General features: G+C 41.1%; 1 protein-coding gene and 1 long non-coding RNA gene across 5 annotated transcripts in view; one reads left to right on the forward strand and one right to left on the reverse strand.

The window, feature by feature from the left end:
- Nucleotides 1–752: 752 nt before the first annotated feature.
- Nucleotides 753–3970, reverse strand: LOC144306092 (uncharacterized). The gene is made up of 2 exons (XR_013373122.1): nucleotides 2945–3970; nucleotides 753–1314 (listed from the first exon to the last, which is right to left on the reverse strand). It is a non-coding gene; the product is annotated as an uncharacterized LOC144306092 (long non-coding RNA).
- Nucleotides 3964–18489, forward strand: part of ALS2 (alsin Rho guanine nucleotide exchange factor ALS2) — a 70787-nt gene continuing 56261 nt past the window's right edge. For 2 of the 4 annotated variants that reach the window (XM_077885374.1, XM_077885376.1), the window contains exons 1-2: nucleotides 3966–4116; nucleotides 17830–17909. In XM_077885374.1, the coding sequence (XP_077741500.1) occupies nucleotides 17890–17909 (20 nt within the window). In that variant the 5' untranslated portion in view covers nucleotides 3966–4116; nucleotides 17830–17889. Of the gene's footprint in view, nucleotides 4117–4409; nucleotides 4557–17829; nucleotides 17910–18489 lie in introns of those variants that run through there. The other 2 variants (XR_013373121.1, XM_077885375.1) reach the window with 2 other exon arrangements.

Genomic DNA, 18489 nt, shown 5'->3' on the forward strand with positions numbered 1-18489 from the left:
TTGATGGACATCTGGGCTCTTTCCATAATTTGGCTATTTATAGACACTGCTGCTACAAACATTGGAGTGCATGTGTCCCTTCAAATCACTACTTTGTGTCCTTTGGATAAATACCTAGTAGTGTAATTACTGGGTCATAAAATAGTTCTATTTTAACTTTTTTTTATAAATTTATTTTTTATTGGTGTGCAATTTGCCATCATATAGAATAACACCCAGGGCTCATTATTTTTAACTTTTTGAGGAAACTCCATACTGTTTTCCAGAGTGGCTGCACCAGCTTGCATTCCCATCAACAGTGCAAGAGGATTCCCTGTTCTCTGCATCCTTGCCAACATCTTTTGTTCCCTGAGTTGTTAATTTTAGCTATTCTAAGTGGTGTGAGGTAGTATTTCACTGTGGTTTTGATTTGTATTTCCCTGATGATGAGTGATGTTGAGCATTTTTTCATGTGTCTGGGGCCATTTGTCTGTCTTCTTTGGATAAATGTCTGTTCATGTCTTCTGCCCATTACTTGACTGGATTTTTAGTGTTTTGAGTGTCGAGTCTGATAGCTCTTTATATTTTGGATACTAGCCCTTTATCTGATATTTACAAATACCTTCTCACATTCCATAGGATGCCTTTTAGTTTTATTGACTGTTTCCATTTTTTGCCTCTTTATAGCCCAGTCAGTCACCACAATATTGTTTTTTAGCTCTCACTCTTCCCACTTGTTTCAGGCATTGCTGCATAACCAATCACCCCAAAACTTAGTGGTTAAAAGCAACAATTTATTATTTGGGGGGAATTTGGGTCAGGAATTCAGACAGGGCTTGCCTAGGCTGTTTTCTGTTCCTCTTAGCACTGGCTGGTATCACTCAACTGCATTCAGCCAGTAACTGGATTGGCCTGGAAGGTCCCAGAAGGCTCTGCTTATGTTTTGGCACTTAATGATCTTCCATGTGGCCTAACTCTTCATGTTGTCTTTTATCAACCTGTAGTATATTTGAAGCTTCTTTAGAGCATGGCAGCTGGCTTCTTAGAGGGGATGTGGAAACCTCCAGATCTTTTTAAGGCCTTGATTCAGCAGCCCCAGAACTTCATTTCTGCCACAATCTTTTAGTTAAAAAAAAAAAAAATCACAAACCTAGCTCATACTCAGATGAAGAGGAAATAGACTCCATGTCTTGATGTCAAGAGTGGCATTTGTATACATGGAGGGAAGAATTGATGGCTGCCACCTCTGGAGACTATCTTCACACTACCAGAGTGCATGTTTCATTAGAGCAGAGACCCTTGTCTGTTTTGTTCATTATCATGTTTGTCTAGTGCCTAGAAAAGTGTTTGGCAAATAATAAGCATGCAATAAATACTTATTCAGTCCAAGAATTTAAGGGGCAGGTTAAACAAAGAGTCTGAAAAGGCAAAGGAAAGGTCTGAAGGAATAGGGGGAAAACCCAGAAGGAGTGTGTCCCATAAGTCAAGGAGGAAACATGGGAAAGGAAGACTGAAAATAAGTTTTTTCACATTTAAAAGTTTTTTAAATAAGTAAAAAAGTATATTAAAACCAGATTTATAAAGTTATGTTTATTTTTTTAAAGATTTTATTTATTTATTCATGAGAGATACACAGAGAGAGAAAGAGGCAGAGATACAGGCAGAGGGAGAAGCAGGCTCCATGCAGGGAGCCTGACATGGGACTCGATCCCGGGCCTGCAGGATCATGCCCTGGGCTGAAGGCAGGCGCTAAACCGCTGAGCCACCCGGGCTGCCCAAGTTATAAGTTTAAACAACGCAATATGCCATAGAGTGAAAAGTGAGTTTTCCTCCCACGGTTCCTAATTCTCTTCCCCAGGGTCAGTCACCTTTTAACATATCCTTTCAGAGCTCACATATGTAAACACAAAGACAAGGATATATATTTCTCTCTCTCAAACACACATTGTAACATACAATTGGTAGAATATAATAAACATGACTCAGCATTTACCTTTGTTTTTCTTTTAAGAACTAACTTCTAGAGCATTCCATATCAATACATTTATTCTTTCTTTCTAGTTGCACAGAATGGTTCATTCCATTCTCAGTCTATCTCACTAGGTTCCAAAATTAGGTGACTACTAGTTTCATTAGACCTGAAAAAGAGGTTGCAGATTGAGATGAGAAAGATTGGGAGGTCAGAAAGTAGAGGGAGAGGGATGCCTGGGTGGCTCAGGGGTTGACCATCTGCCTTCAGCTCAGGTCATGACCCCGGAGTCCCAGGACCAAGTCCTATGCCGGGCTCCCTGCATGGAGCCTGTTTCTCCCTCTGCCTGTGTCTCTGCCTCTCTCTGTATGTGTCTTTCATGAATAAATAAATAAAATCTTAAAAAATTAGGCTGCAAACTAAAAGAACAGAAGAAAAAGACATTAAAGAGGCAAAAGGCAGGAACAGGCTTATATCCCGAGGAGTAGGAGTAATAAAAGCAAAGATTGAAAATAAACAAAAGGGAAGGGATAAGTAATGGAGCAAATCCCCTAGGGGATTGGAAGGGATCCTGAATTCAGGTGGAGGGATAAATTTTGAGAGCGCAGAACAGCTCTTCTAAAGAGAAAGAGGGAGAAGGAAAGGAAGGCTAGGGCGGGTAGCTTTTGTAAGAGTGGCTGGTGGGAGTCAGGGAAATGTATCCCAAGTGGTAGCGCTTTCCCCAGAAAAGTAGGAGGCAGTTTTAAAATTTTTATTTTAAAAACTGTCTACTGGGCAGGCCGGGTGGCTCAGGGGTTCAGCGCCTGCCTTTGGCCCAGAGCGTGACCCTGGAGACTCGGGATCGGGTCCCACGTCGGGCTCTCGCGCTCCCTGCACGGAGCCTGCTTCTCCCTCTGCCTCTCTCTGTGTCTCTCACTAATAAATAAAATGTTTAAAAAAACAAACAAAAGCCTGTCTACCAAGGGAGGGTGGGGTGGGTAGGTAGAGTTCAGTTACCAATGTGTGTAGGTTGTGAATAACAGGCGATGGGAAAAGTAGGAATTCCCAGTAGTTGTGTATTAAAGGGCTGTTTGCAGGCTTAGCAAGATTGCCTGGCCGCCTGCAAGTCCTTTGCACCTGTGGTTTGCGTTGCTGCCAATTCTCGAGGTTCCGTCGTCCGAAGCACTGGTGCAAGAGTGGACAAAGTTGGCTGAATTGTTGCGGACCCAACGATTTTGCATTTGCAGGTGGGTGGAGAATCAAGGAAGCGATGGGGCTCAGGGTGAACGGGATACACCCATTTGTGCACAGGAACTTCACACCTTGCCTGCATCTCTGTCTCTCGTGGCCTGAATAGAGGCCCAGGGATGGCCCGGTTCCTACCAGCACGGAGCTCGCACCCACCCTGCGCCGAGGGAGGCGGCTCCGGAAAATCCTCCCGGGAGGACTCTCCGGCTGCGAGCCCGGTCGAGGAGGGGCTGTGGCTGCGCCCAGCAGACTGTCGCGAAACTGCGCGCCGAACACGTAAACTAGTTTTACGCAGATTGTACGCTGGGCAACCCTATGGGGAATCTCAAGAGGTACCGATGCATTTCCTCCAACCACATCCCACCTTTTGGGGTTGCAACCAAGTCAAAACAGTGGGGGCACTAGGACCCACGGGCGCCGCTCGGCGATGACGTCATTCGCGGGGGGCAGAAGCGACTACCGGTAGCGTAGACTCCACAGACGCAGTTTGCAGACCATTTAGCCTTTTCCCCGAATGGGTAGCGAACTTATCCTTCTGACTTCCGCAGTCTGGGGTGGCAGCAGAACGCCTGCAGCTCGCAATTACTTTCATCGCCACCCGTTACCATGGAAGCTCTCGGGTAGTTAGGCCCCGGCGACTCCGTGTTACGTCACCGCCCAAGCGCGTTTTAGGGCTGGTGGCTCCGCCCCGTCCTGAGGGAGGGGCAGCACCGCGGAGGACCGAGCCCGCAGCGCCGGAGGCCTCCCGGATAATTTTGATCGCTATCAGACGCCGTCGGCATGTGGCCCCGCCTACTCGGGGTATCCCCGCCCGCCCTCACGCGAGCTCGCCGCCCCGCCGCCCGAGGCCCCGCCCCCCGTGAATCAGCTGATCTCGGGGACCCGCTGGGCTGAGGCGCTCGCGCCGGGTGCAGACCGCGGTGCTGCCGGTGGAGCGTCAGGTGAGCGCGGGCGCGTCTCTGGGCGGCCCTCGGCCTCGCAGGGCTGGCCCGCCGGGCTCTTCGGTGTGCGGGAGGCCGGGGGCGGAGGGAGGGGCGGAGGCGCGGGCCGAGGCCCGGGAGCGCGCCTGGGGACCCGCGGAGACGGCGCCCGCGTCTTCCAAAAAGCCTGCGTCCGACCGACAGACCGACGGACGGACGGACGGCGCCTGCCCGCCCACGGGCACCGACGCGGCCCCCTGTCCCGCGCCGGCTCTCCACTCGGCCCCTCTGCTCCGGCCCCAGCCGGGGCGCTGCTGCACGGGCTCCGCGGCGGGAAATTGTTGGGCGCCCCCCCCCGCCTCCCCCCTCGCTGCCTTTGCTCCCCGCGCTCCCGAGGAGGTATTGAGGGGCCCCCCCGGGGCGCCCCGCGCACGACCCGGAGCCCCTGGCCCTGAGCCTCGGTGAGTGCCCCAGCATGCGGACCGCGGGGGCGGGGGGGGCCTGGCCTGGGGGTTTCGGTGGCTTGAAAGGGCGGTCGCAGAAGGAGAAAAGGACCTCGATACCGAGAGTTCGTAGTTTAACCAAGTCCTCTGGCGTGCCAGGTGAGCCATTGGGAGGGGAGAAGTTCTTGATGAGGAGCGAAGGCGGGAGAGGAGCAGAGCTCGGTCATTAGGAAGTGGTCCTGCCCCCCGGGGTTGGCTGGTCCGTGGGGTAACTGGGGCCGCTCTGGGGACGAGCACCCACAGGTCGGCGCCAGCGCCGCGCACTCCTGCTCGGGGCTCGGGGCTCGGGGCTCGGGGCTCGGGCGGCGAGGGCACAGGAAAGCACCCGGCCGGAGCGGCGCATCCAGGACGGAGGAGGAAAGAACTGTTAAGCGCAGACACACAGCTTTTAGTCTCTTGCCTTTGGGCTTGTTGGTGGCTGCAGATGTTCTTTGAAAGGCTCTAAAGAGTAAGATTGTGGGACGTGTGTTCATTCCGGACAGGTATCAAGTCACCGAGGTTATGGGTCCAGCTTTTCTCCCTAGTTCATACATGACTATGAATGATTCGGAGTGACCACTGGACCTTTGAGTTCTTGAGCACCTAAAGAATTTAAAGCAGTGAAAAATTTGCTTTGGGGGCAGCCCGGGTGGCTCAGCGGTTGAGCGCGCCTTGGACCCGGGGCGTGACCCTGGAGACCCGGGATCGAGTCCCCCGTCGGGCTCCCTGCGTGGAGCCTGCTTCTCCCTCTGCCTGTGTCTCTGCCTCTCTCTCTCTCTCTCTGTCTCTGTTTCTCATGAATAAATAAAATCCTTAAAAAAATAAAAAAAAATAAAAATTTGCTTTTGTAGTATACTGCCGTATTTTAATTTTAAGAACATAAGCTTAGGCTTCGGATTTGGACAGACCTTACATCACATCTACTTATTCTTTGACTTGGAGAAAGTTGCTTAACTTCTCTAAATTATTTTCTGATTTCTAGACTCAAGATTGAAGTACTTTCCTGATAACAGCACCTTTACATTGAATGGTTCATCTATTTATTGCCGTGCCTGGCGGTGGTAGATATTCATTCAGTACATGTTACCTATTTTTATGATTATTTCTTCTTCTCCTGTCTCATGTCCCACACTGACTCCCTGTTTTCTAAATGGGAAAGAGAACTGAATATTTTTTAGAAAAGAACTATAATGCACTTTTTAAATTCAAGGGATAGTATCCAGATAGTTTTTTGATACATTGACTTAATACTTACGGAAAATAGTTTCTCGGTTGGTTCGTAGTAACTTTGGTATTCAATAAAGGGGTATTTTAATGTGGAAGAGATGCTTTTAGAATCTATACCGAGTTTAAATTTATTGCTTAGTTTATTAAGTATGGGTAGTATTGGCATATTTAGGGTTCATAGTTATAGCAAAAAGATTCAAAGCTGTTTCACAATATTATTATTTGAAAAGATAACGATCCAGAAAATAAAGTACCAAATGGGTCATTTTGGGGGCGGTTTGAGTTGCATCAGGTAAGCCTCTTATTTTTTTAAGTATAGTGAAGCAATGTGAACTGGAATAGCTCTTCTGTTCAGATTTCAGCCCTCAGAGTTTAGGTTGTCTTTTGAGACACTTAACTTTGGGCATTTTGACTGTTAAAGATACAGAGTGTGTTAAGAACTTCACTGAGAACGGATTTCAGTTTTGTGTGATTAGATGGAAAAAGGACTATTAATCTTCTACCTTTTTATGAAAAACATGGGTTTAATGCAGTACTGCTGGGTCCATTTTAAAGGTATTTCCAAAGAATATGATTGACTTGTAAAAAAAACTTTTCATGATTTTGTATTAATATGACACTAGGTAAGGTATGAGTTAAAAAACTACGAAGGAAGGTGAAGACTGGTGATTTTTGAGATGGTGTAAAAGAAGGCCTGCTTTTATGTAGTATGAGGTTGAGCCCCTTTCTCAGACTCAGAGTGCTGTGAGGATTTTACTTCTAGATGATTTAGCCTTTTCATAACTTTGTAGAATTAAACCTAGCACATACTCCAACTGTATTAGAGATTTTACTTGCAGTGCTTTTTAAAAAAAATTTATTTATTCATGAGAGACACGCACACAGAAGCAGAGACACAGGCAGAGGGAGAAGCAGGCTCCCTGAAAGGAGTGGAATCTGGGATTCAATCCCTGACCGCAGAATCGTGCCCTGAGCCCAAGGCAGACGTTCCTGCCTTTTTTTTTTTTTTTTTAAACCCAGTTTTTTTTTCTTGTCACTCTTCTCTGTTGATAATTAGATAATTCGGTCATCAGTAATAAATAGTAGGTTTTGTAGGTTATCAGTCCTTAAGAAAATGCACAGTAACCACAAATTTTAACAGACTTTGACATGGTTCTTTGAGTCTTACATTTATTTTCTTCTATAAATGTCATGGTACTGTCTTTACATTATGTCTTGATGTTTGCTGCTGCATCGCACAATTGGTAAATTAGCTGAGAAATTGGTAAAGTAGCTGAACTAATTGATCCACATGAGTAGGCAAAAATATTTAAATCAGTGAAATAATGAGAACTTGTTTGGGCTCTCATAGAATTGCTCTTTAATAGAGACTTCTTTTTTGAATAAAAAATGTACAGTTCTCTCAACTCCTATGAGGAAAAGGCTGGGGCTGTTTTGTAGAGTTTCACTTGGCCACCAGTGAATTATGCTCACAGAGATCAGCTTTAGTCTCGTTGATTTCACAAATTAATCAACTCCTGGTTTCCTTTTACATATAATTTAAATAAAATTTATTAAATAAAAATTACTGTATAAAAAAATGAATTTTGTTCTTTATAGTCCTCATTACTGTTTTTATATATATATATACACACACTTGTTTTTTCTTTTGTTCTTTATTTCACATGATCTCCCTATTAGGAAGGTGGTGGTTAGACCCAATAATGGCATCTAGATGGATAACTTTGATTACAGGGTTATTCTGCAACCTAAATTTTTGTTGAGCTGAATTCTTAACTAAGGGCAATTGCTCAAGCAAATATGCAACAAAGATGATTATAGCAACTCTTAAAATAGCAATAAAGTAGAAGAATCCAGCTGTACTTTAGTAGGGAAATGGATAAACTATGGTTTATTCATGCAATGAAATACTATCCCCTAGTGAAAATAGGAACTAGATCTATACTTATCAATGTGGATACATCTCAAGAGCATAATATTGAGTGAAGAAGCAAGTTGCCAAAGAATGTCTATGATATGATGCATTTATGTAGTTTTATTTATTTATTTAAAGATTTCACTTATTTATTCATGAGAGATACAGAGAGGCAGAGACACAGGCAGAGGGAGAAGCAGGCTCCTCGAAGGGAGCCTGATGCAGGACTCGATCGCAGGACTCGATCCCAGGACCCCAGGATCACATCCTGAGTGGCAGGCAGACGCTCAAATACTCAGCCACCCAGGTGTCCGCATTTATGTAGTTTTAAAAGAATATAGCTTATATTGCTTATGGGTACATATGTATCTAATGAAAATACATAAAAATATAAGAACTTTTATGGAAATGAAACACATTAACTTTATAAATAGTGGCTAACTCTGGGAGATAGGTTTGGATGGAGCTTTTTCAGAAATATGTGTAACTTTCCATTTTAAAAACAGCTGAAGCAGGATCCCTGTGTGGCGCAGCGGTTTGGCGCCTGCCTTTGACCCAGGGTGCGATCCCGGAGACCTGGGATCGAATCCCACGTCGGGCTCCCGGTGCATGGAGCCTGCTTCTCCCTCTGCCTGTGTCTCTGCCTCTCTCTCTCTGTGTGACTATCATAAAAAAATAAATAAATAAATAAAAATAAAATAAAAACAGCTGAAGCAAATTTGTTAACATGTTAAAACTTAACGGGTAGGTACATGGATTTGTTCATTATTTACTTTTACAGATTTCTGTGTAATTAAGATAGTTTGTGAAACTAACACTTGAAATTTTTAAATTTTGATTCCATTCTAATTTAACTTTTATATAATTAAACAACAAATTTAAAAATAAAATTTTTATTTATAATTAGGGCTCTCTTCCAGTGTGCTTTATTTTACTTTCTAGTCTTAAAGTAGTTGGCTCTGGGAAAATAATTCTTTTCTTTCTGCAATAGGAAAAGAATGTACCAGTGCAGCTCCACAATGTAAAGCTTTTCTAAGGAGAGGAGACAGACGAATTATTTAGTCAGTTTTACTTTACTGTTTGAGTCGTGCACCTGGGAAAATGCTTTCTTAACTGAGGAATACTCCTTGAAAGTCTGCAGAGGAATTAAAATTCTAGAGACCCTTGGGGAATGCAAACATGACCTCAAAGGATAGGGGAACAGAGTATATCATAGAGTCCTAGAAGGGATTTGGATGGAGTGACTCAGATACAGAATTACCACAGATGCCATGTGGTCATTAACACTTTTTAAAGTTTGGCTTGGTTACATTTTATTACAGTGTGGTAAAACTGAATTTATACTGTGACTGCAGGTGTCCTAGTTATTGCTCAAAGAAAATCTAATTCTCTGTTAAATAGGTATTAATAAGTAAACATGGTGAGCTGTGTTATATGGTTTGAATAGTAAATAGTAAATTTAACAGCTGATCCTTAATATAACCACAGTATTTAAATGAGTTAAATAATCTTTCATTCCTAATCAAGAATACTTGTTACTAGCACTTTCAAAAGAAGTGAAACTTGTATCTCTAGAACACTATTTTTTAGCATGTATACTCCCTGTTTAGTTATGTGGCCCTGTGATGACCTTAAACACTAGTTGTTTTTGATTGGTAACATAAGCCAACATACTCTAACTGTATTTCTGTAATATTGCCTTATTTAAAAAAGAAATGTGGCCATTTAAATGAGAGAACAGTAGCAAATATTAAAGGAATGTTTTGAACAATTTGTATCAGAGATTATCATATTATAACAGACAAAAATTGTTGCAGTACCTGAGAATTTGAAATTCAATTCCTAGTATTATAACATCCATCAAAATGTTTCATGAGGATTTTACTAATCTGGAAAAATGTATTTTAAAAATTTTGCAGCGGATACAAAAAGGAGCTAAATGGGGATTGCTGGGCATATATTTTACTATGTTTAACTCCCATCGCCCTGTGGATAATACCCATTTTAGAGGAGTTTCACAATCAGAAGAGCACAATTGTAGTAGTTTTCGGGGTGAAATTAGTGGGCCATAAGAAAGAGACTGCAGTGTTAGTGACCCTGATGGCACCAAAAACTGTCTTCACCGACTAAGTAGAAAGAGTATTCTTTCCTGGGTTGTATAACATTTATGATCTGACATGAAATAAAAGCATCTTCATTGTTAGGAAATACCATTAGCAAATTATGAGTTTCTGTTATAAGTAGACATTTTCCTTTTGTGTCCAATACTGACTTTTATTACAGATGCTGGAAATCTACATCATTTGGAAACCCATGGATTGGAATTTAAGATCAAGTGCCATCTTTCACTGACTACTCACTTAAATGTAGCCTGCTTGTACCTAGAGGTTACTATGGTTACAAGAATATACCAATGAATAAGTCATAATTTCTGACCTCCAGGAGTTTATATTTTGAATCAATGACTTAGTGAAAAAAAAAAAATGACTTAGTGAGTGCATTATCCCATTAGTAACAACATTATAAATAATAAGTGCTTTTCTAGGCCAGCCTCCTGAATGACTTTATTCAGTGCATTAATTTACAGAATTCTTGAACTCTAGGTCAGTATTTAAGGGGCTAGTCAGCTCCCATAGTAGTATCAGGCATTGCCTTCTGTGTTGCACTTAGGGCTGAGAGGGTTGGGATTTGAAGTGGCTTTGTCACTTTGATGGTTGGTTTGTCAAGGCTATAGTGCCAGGTGAGTGTTCCTCAACCTTCATTAGTGGTTGGTAAAGGCTTTGGTGGTGGGATATCCAGGAAGTAACAGTTGTTAGTATATTGATTAGTTGGTAAGTCAGGTGTTTGAGTCATAAGTTGCCTTGATCCATGTATAAATATATTGACTCTCTAAAAGAAAATATTCATTGAGCATTTACTATGTGTAAAATACCATAGTGTCTTAAATTATTGTTTACTGTGTTCATAGTATAAGCTCGGATTTATGACTTTAAAAAAATTTTTGAAGATATTTATTTGAGAGAGAAAGGGAGAGAGCTTGTGTGTGTGTGTGTATGAGAGGGAGAGAGAGATTGAGAGAGAGAGAGAATCCACAGACTCCTTGCTGAGTGGGAAGCTGACTGGGGGGCTTGATCCGAGGCCCCTGAGGTCATGACAGGAGCCAAAACCAAGAGTCGGCCACTCAACCAACTGAGCTACCTAGGTGCCCCTGGTTACACATTTTTATACAATGAAGCCTATACAAACTTTAAAGAAAGTAAGTGCCTGCAATTTTAAAATTTTGCAGTGGATACAAAATGCAATACAACTTACTATTTCATTGTCCTTTTATCTTAATGTCTTGTCATTCTAATTTATAGTCATCATTACTCTTACAGCTATAATTATTGCAGTTGTTTTAATCAATATACCTATTTTAAACTAGTGAGACCAGAGAATAAGACTGGAAGTGCTCAGCTTTTCTGGCTTTTTCTATGCTTTGAGGGTGCTGTCTCTAGAGAGTTCTCATGCTAGTCAGAAAGACAGAACATGATAGCGTGTAAACTTAAGGACAGAAATTCACTTATTTATGTTGGCCTAGGCTATACAGATATTTATTGAGTACCTGTTATATATCAGGACTATGTTAAGCAGCTGGGCTATAATAGAGAATAAGATATTTTTGGTTTTCATATAAATTTTAGACTGGCATATCTACACCTTAATAGGTGAAAAAATACATGTAGTGTTAGTTTTTTAAATTTCAGCATTTGAAAGTTACTGTACTTAACATATTACAAATTCATCTTTCACTAAATCATTAAAAGAAAAGGACTTAATCCAGAAAATAAAGTTTACTAGAGACGAACAAATAGAATCTTACATGATTTAATTTTCTTTGTGCATGTGAGAGAATAGTCCACTAGCACATTTCTTTTCCACATTAAATTTTAAAAAATTTTTATTCTGCTTTGTCCTAAAAGGATTTAAGGCAGTTTACAAAAATGTATAATATAGCAAGATAAAATAAACAAATGACTGGAGCTAGAAGTGAGATTAGAATACACAGTGCACGTATACTGTGAAGTGCTAGTCACAGATGCCATTATGTGAGACTCTTACTCTTGCCACCCCTGTCTATATCTGTAGCTGTATCTGTGTATCTGTAATCTAGATCTGTCTCCTTATTAAAATGTAGACCCTTCCTCTTGTGAAAGATCAGTCCCAAAACACGTGTTCCAGATGCCGTCCTCTCACTTTGTCCAGGACTTTCGTTCTTCCCTCTGTCTCCTTGCCTCCAGGGTTGGTGTTTTGTCAATGCAAACATGTTCAGCTATCTCTCATCTACCCTATCCTGCATATACAAAAAACACACCCTTTATCTTCACATTCTTCTTTGGTTATTGCTCCATTCTCTGTCATTTTGACAATGTTTTCAAAAGAATTCTTTACACGAACTTAATTGTCTTGTGCTCACCTCCCATTTGTAGTCAACCCACTCCAACCTGGTTTTCAGTCCCGACCACCACTGAAACTGACCTCGCTCAGAATTGATATATGTTGGCATGCCCACTGGATACTTTTCGGCTCCCATCCTATCAGATCCTGGCTGCATTGACCTAATTGATGAGGCCTTTCTCCTGGAAATGCTGCTTTGTTTTTATGTGCCCACATAGACTTATGTTTCTTCCACTTCTCAGGTCACTTCTCACTCCGTTGTTATTGCTTGTTCCTCATCCTAACCAACCTCTAGGTGCAGAAACCCCTTTCAGCTTGGTCCCATTCCTTTCCTTTCTCTTAATACACACCCAGTGGTGGGACGCCTGAGTGGCTCAGCAGTTGAGTGTCTACCTTCAGCTTAGGGTGTGATCCCAGGGTACAGGACCGAGTCCCTCATCAGGCTCCTTGTGGGGAACCTGCTTCTCTCTCTGCCTATTTCTCTGGCTCTCCCTTTGTGTGTCTCAGGAATCTTAAAAAAAACAAAAAACAAAAAACACGCAGTGGTATGCATTGTCTTGATTTCACATGTTATCCATATGCCTTCCCAAGTTCATATTAATAGCTGAGACATTTTTTCTGAACTTTATACTCCTATATTCTAGGTCCTCTAGGATTTCTCACTGACATCTGTTTTAGGACAATGCACCTCTCTCATTTATTTACCTCTCTCTCCTATCAAATTGGCAGCCTTGTATGAAATTAAATTGGCTGCCTTCTTCCACTGAGAACATGAGACAGGTGAGTATTTGCAGGCAGGATACTCCTTGCAAAATTAATTTGGGCATTGTATATATATTTGCCATAAAATAGATATAAGACTTTTGAGACAGATGTAAATTTTATCATCATTGGAATACATTGTTAAAGCGCCTACAGAATGTCTTATAAGCCATGCAACTTTCTAGAATACTCTTCAAAATGAAGTTGATGTTAAAAGTACATAAAAGAAACTAAAGGAGGTATATAAGACAGTTAAAAGTTGGGGACTCCTACCAAAAATGATCATTGTTTTAGGGTACAAGTTCCTGGGGTGCCTGGGTGACTTAGTGGGTTAAGCATCTGACTCTTGATGTCGGCTCAGGTTATGATCTTGGGGTCCTGGGATTAAGCTCCATGTTGGACTTGGCACACATCAGATAGTCTCTGTCAGGATTATCTCTCTCTCCTTCTGTCCTCCCTGCTCAAGCTCGCTCTCTCTCTCAAATAAATAAATAAATAAATAAATAAATAAATAAATCTTAAAAAAAAAAAAAAAGTAGAATACCAGTTCCTAGTGCCTTCCTTGAAGCCCTTGAGGCAATGTATGTTTTAGAATTCAGAATTTTTTGATCTTTAAAATGATGTGGATATGGGCAGCCCTGGTGGCGCCGCGGTTTAGTGCTGCCTGCAGCCCAGGGTGTGATCCTGGAGACCTGGGATCGAGTCTCGTGTCTGGCTCCCTGCATGGAGCCTGCTTCTCTCTATTAAATGTAGCAGGAGGGTATGTTTCTAATGGGATCTAAAAGTGGAGTCAAATTGTTAAGAACCAAGGTTTACTTTTTGTTTTAAAGGGCCATCTGAGAATTTAATTGCTTTACATTTCAGCATAAAGGAGATAATTTGAAGTGTAGAATGGCATACTTTAAAATGAATCTAGCTTTGTCTGTGACTCATAGAACTTAATAGCTGGAGGGGATGCTTGAGTCTATTTTGTTCATTTTACAAATGTCTGATTCCTGGAAAGGCCATACATGGCAAAAGAGGACCCCACATTTTTGACTGTACACCATCACACAGTTTCTTTCCTTTTTTTTTTTTAATATTTTATTTATTCATGAGAGACACACACAGAGAGAGAGAGCGAGAGAGCGAGAGAGAGCGGCAGGGACACAGGCAGAGAGGCAGGCTCCATGCAGGAAGCCCAATGTGGGACTCGATCCCGGCTCTCCAAGATCACGCCCTGGGCTGAAGGCTGCGCTAAACCGCTGAGCCACGGGGGCTGCTCCTTAGTTTCTTTATCAGAGCTAGTTAATATGACAAAGGCCTGTGAAGGAAAGTTACTGTAACAGAAGAAAAGCAGCAGAATTTAGGGAATTCTGTCTCCCAAAGGAACGTAGAGTGAGAATTTTAAAGTTCACCTGGAGAGAAAATCCCCAGAAGAAACCCCGTGATTAGACAATTTTATATATAAAAATGTGAAGCAATGAGATAGCATAAGGAAATTTAAGTGCTATTTGAGTGCTTAAGGAAAATCTGAAAGATTTCCTTGCTAGAGGATCATAAAAGTATTAGAAAAACAAAAATTTCAGTTTACTTTTTCTTATGGATACATAATTGAGAAAGAATGTTAGGTTAAATAGAGTTGGTAAGTGCCACTTATATTTAAGTATGATAAAACTATAACACAAGCTTCCCACATTTAGCTGTAGTATTCTTTTTTAGTTATGTTTCCTTAGCAGTCATTTCTCTTTTTTTCATTGCTGTTTGAGTCTTAGGCAGACCTGTCTTCTGGGAAGAAGTCAACCATATTAAATACCATTAAAACAAAATAAGATAGATTTGTAAATACTGAAACAGAAAGATATCTGAATTAGTATATTAGATTTCTATTGCTATTTAACCAATTGCTACAAATTTAGTGGCTTAAAATAACACAAATTTATTGATTTGCAGTTCTTTAGGTTAAAAGTAGGACACAAGTTTCACTGGGCTAAAATCAGGGTATCCGCAGGGTTGCATTCTTTTCTGGAGGCTCTAGGAGAAAATCTGTTTCTTTGCCTTTTCCAACTTCTAGAGGCCATCCACATTCTTTGGCTTATGCTCCCCACCTTCCCATCTTCAAAGCAAGCAGTCTCTGACTACGCTTCCATCAGCACATCTCTTTATCTGAGACTCCTGCATTCCTCTTCTACTTTTTAATTTTTTAATATTTTTAAAGATTTTATTTATTCATTCATGAGATACACAGAGAGAGGGAGAGAGAGACAGAGATACAGGCAGAGGGAGAAGCAGGCTCCATGCAGGGAGCCCGACGTGGGACTCGATCCCGGGTCTCTAGGATCACGCCCTGGGCCGAAGGCAGGCGCCAAACCGCTGAGCCACCCAGGGATCCCCCCTTTTCTACTTTTTTTTTTTTAATTAATTTATTCATGATAGAGAGAGGCAGAGACACAGGCAGAGGGAGAAGCAGGCTCCATGCAGGGAGCCCGATGCAAGACTCAATCCCAGGACTCCAGGATCACGCCCTGGGCCAAAGGCAGGGAGCCCTGAGCCACCCAGGGATCCTCCCCACTCTTCTACTTTTAAAGATGCTTGTGATAACCACTCAGATAACCAGGATAATCTCCCTATCTTAAGGTTAGTTGACTAGCAACTTTAATTCCCCTTTGCCATTAACCTAACCTGTTCACAGGTTATGGACATTAGAACATGGGCATCTTTGGGGACCATTATTCTGCCTAGCATATATAGTAAGTAACACAAGAAAGTTGCAAAAATAGTATGTATGGTTTTAATTCCATTTGGATTTGAAAAAAAAATGTGTAGTGAAAAATATGGCAAAAGATGAAATCTACTTTAAGAAAACTCTGTATTCAAAAAATGTGATTGACAGCTTTGTTCCTTCTCCAAAAGGGTTCTGAACCCTTTTGATTGTCAGGCAGTAGGATAAAATTCAATTTACATTCAATGAAACAGTGACGGGAAGCAAAGTGTGTTTGTGTACTTACACACCCTCCCAGAGGAGTTCTCTGGTTTCTGCTGAGTATTGTTTAACTTTAATCAAGGGAACAGTTTGTTATTCCTTGATCTCTGGTGGATAAACACAGATTAGATCTGGCTTCAGAATTTCTCTGTATACCATGAACTGTACATTTTCCTAAGGTTAATCACACACAAGGCATAGTACCACTTAATAATCATATTTATTATTCAAAAATAATCTTTTATTACATTAATAGCATTTATGAAATCTATTCATGTATATGTTTTATTTACATGGTACCTTTCATCCAACTTTGAATGATTCAGATTCTTTCTAAGCTAAGCATTAGGTAGGGTATAATTTCCTCCAGATACACAGATGGCAAACGGTAAGAATTCACAGGTGAACCGGGGGTAAACAGATGGATCTTACATCACTCCTGCTGGTATGGGCTGTTTTCAGAGGACAGTGACCATGTCATATCCTTTGCAGAAAAATCATAAATTTGGCCTGAGTATTTTTTATGGTCGACACAAATAAAACTTAATTGCCTTTTTTTATTTTCATGAGTTTTGGTGCACTTAAAAATATGAATTTGTAGTTGAAATACTTTGAGTGTTTCAGTCTGCTTGTTTATATTTCTCTTTATTAAACATTGAGTTTCTAAACTGATGGGTTATGATATTTGTACCATAATTTCATGTAGCACTTTATTATTACATGGTGGGTTTTGTTTTGGTTTTTTTAGATTTTATTTATTCATGAGAGAGACAGAGAGAGAGGCAGAGTCATAGGCAGAGGGAAAAGCAGGCTCCCTATGGGGAGCCTGATATGGGACTCGATCCCAGGACCCTGGGATTGACTGAGCCAAAGGCAGACACTCAACCACTGAGACACCCAAATGCCCGTAAATGGTGGATTTTGAAATATATTTTAAAACCCAAATTTCTTTCTTTCAGCCTTTCATATTATGGTTTCAAATCAAGGTTGATTGGGGAAAATACTGCTGGTTCCAATAAATAGAAAACTTTCAAATTTTTTTTTTTTAATTTTTTTTTTATTTATTTGTGATAGTCACAGAGAGAGAGAGAGAGAATGAGGCAGAGACACAGGCAGAGGGAGAAGCAGGCTCCATGCACCGGGAGCCTGACGTGGGATTCGATCCTGAGTCTCCAGGATCGCGCCCTGGGCCAAAGGCAGGCGCCAAACCGCTGCGCCACCCAGGGATCCCAAAAACTTTCAAATTTTAATGATGTAATTTTTTGTGTGCATTGTCGAAAAATGTAAATTAAAACCACTTGAACCGGATACATTATTGAAGAGATTTTAGAATATTTTTCTGCTTTAATTGGTATTTACGTGTTTGTGTTCCAGAAGCATTTTAAAAGTAACCTTAGGGATGCCTGGGTGGCTCAGCAGTTAAGCATCTGCCTTTAGCTCAGGGTGTGATCCTGGAATCCAGGGATTGAGTTCCACATCAGGCTCCCTGTGTGGAGCCTGCTCCTCCCTCTGCCTGTGTCTCTGCCTCTATGTCTCTCATGAATAAATAAATAAAATCTTTAAAAAAAAAAAACAGTGACCTTAAGATGTATGAAATGAGTATTTAACAAAAAGAATTTTCAGATTGAACTTCCTTCTTTATAATAAAAAAACACAATCTGTTGCCTGACAAAGTACAGCTTAATTGTAAGTAGTCTTGTCTTCCTTTGACATTGCATTTGATGGTCAGCAGGCATTTTTATAAGCTCAGTGGACAGGCTCAGTCTAGATATTCGACTTTGGCAGGCGGGATGTGAAATAGTTGAAATAGTTTCACTGCATATTTATTGTCCAATGAATGTGCACTTGTTAGAGGGCTGCCTTTTTTTTTTTTTCTTCCAAATCTAAGGAATGAAGTAGCACAATATTCTTTCCTTGCTCTTTGTGATTACCTGTGTTTTGCCATTTAGGTCTTTACATACCTTTTGTAAAGAAGAAATGATTTGGTGATGGAGTGCTCCCCCTGACCGATGGACTCAAAGAAGAGAAGGTAAAACCATTTCTTCTTCTCCCTTACTCTTCTGGGAAAACACAATAAGTAATTCCATATATGCGTAGCTTCTCTTCAGTTTAATTTTCTCGTTCATGATTATTTAATAGGGATAGTGACATTTATGTTGATTGGCAAAGAGAGAAAGATATTAAATCTGATTAGTGATAAGCTTTGTTGCTAGTTTCTTATGCTTATAAAAAGGCACAAGGTGTTACCATTGCAAAGTCATTTTTTTTCTCTCAAATAATTTCAGGTCTTCACACGTAGCCTTATTAATTGTAATCCTCTTCTATCCTTAGAAAACAGGATTAAGTTTGTGGTTTTCCTTTCATAAAACCATAGTTATGCCTAATCTTAATTGAGAGGAATATCATTTAGCAAAAAGTAGAGAAATTTATAGGTATTATAAAATAAAATAAAAAAAAATTCTGTGCCTCATTAAAATTGGCATCAGTGTTCTAGAGAAAGGAAAGTATCATCGGTGGCAACAGAGGGAAACTTGGTAGACAGGAAACCTAGTATATCTTACATGCCCTTTTCTTAGAAGGAGAGGCAGTTATGGTGTGTGTGGTCATTA

Source organism: Canis aureus, chromosome 36 (assembly GCF_053574225.1).
Source record: "Canis aureus isolate CA01 chromosome 36, VMU_Caureus_v.1.0, whole genome shotgun sequence".
In the NCBI taxonomy this organism is placed as follows: Eukaryota; Metazoa; Chordata; class Mammalia; order Carnivora; family Canidae; genus Canis; species Canis aureus.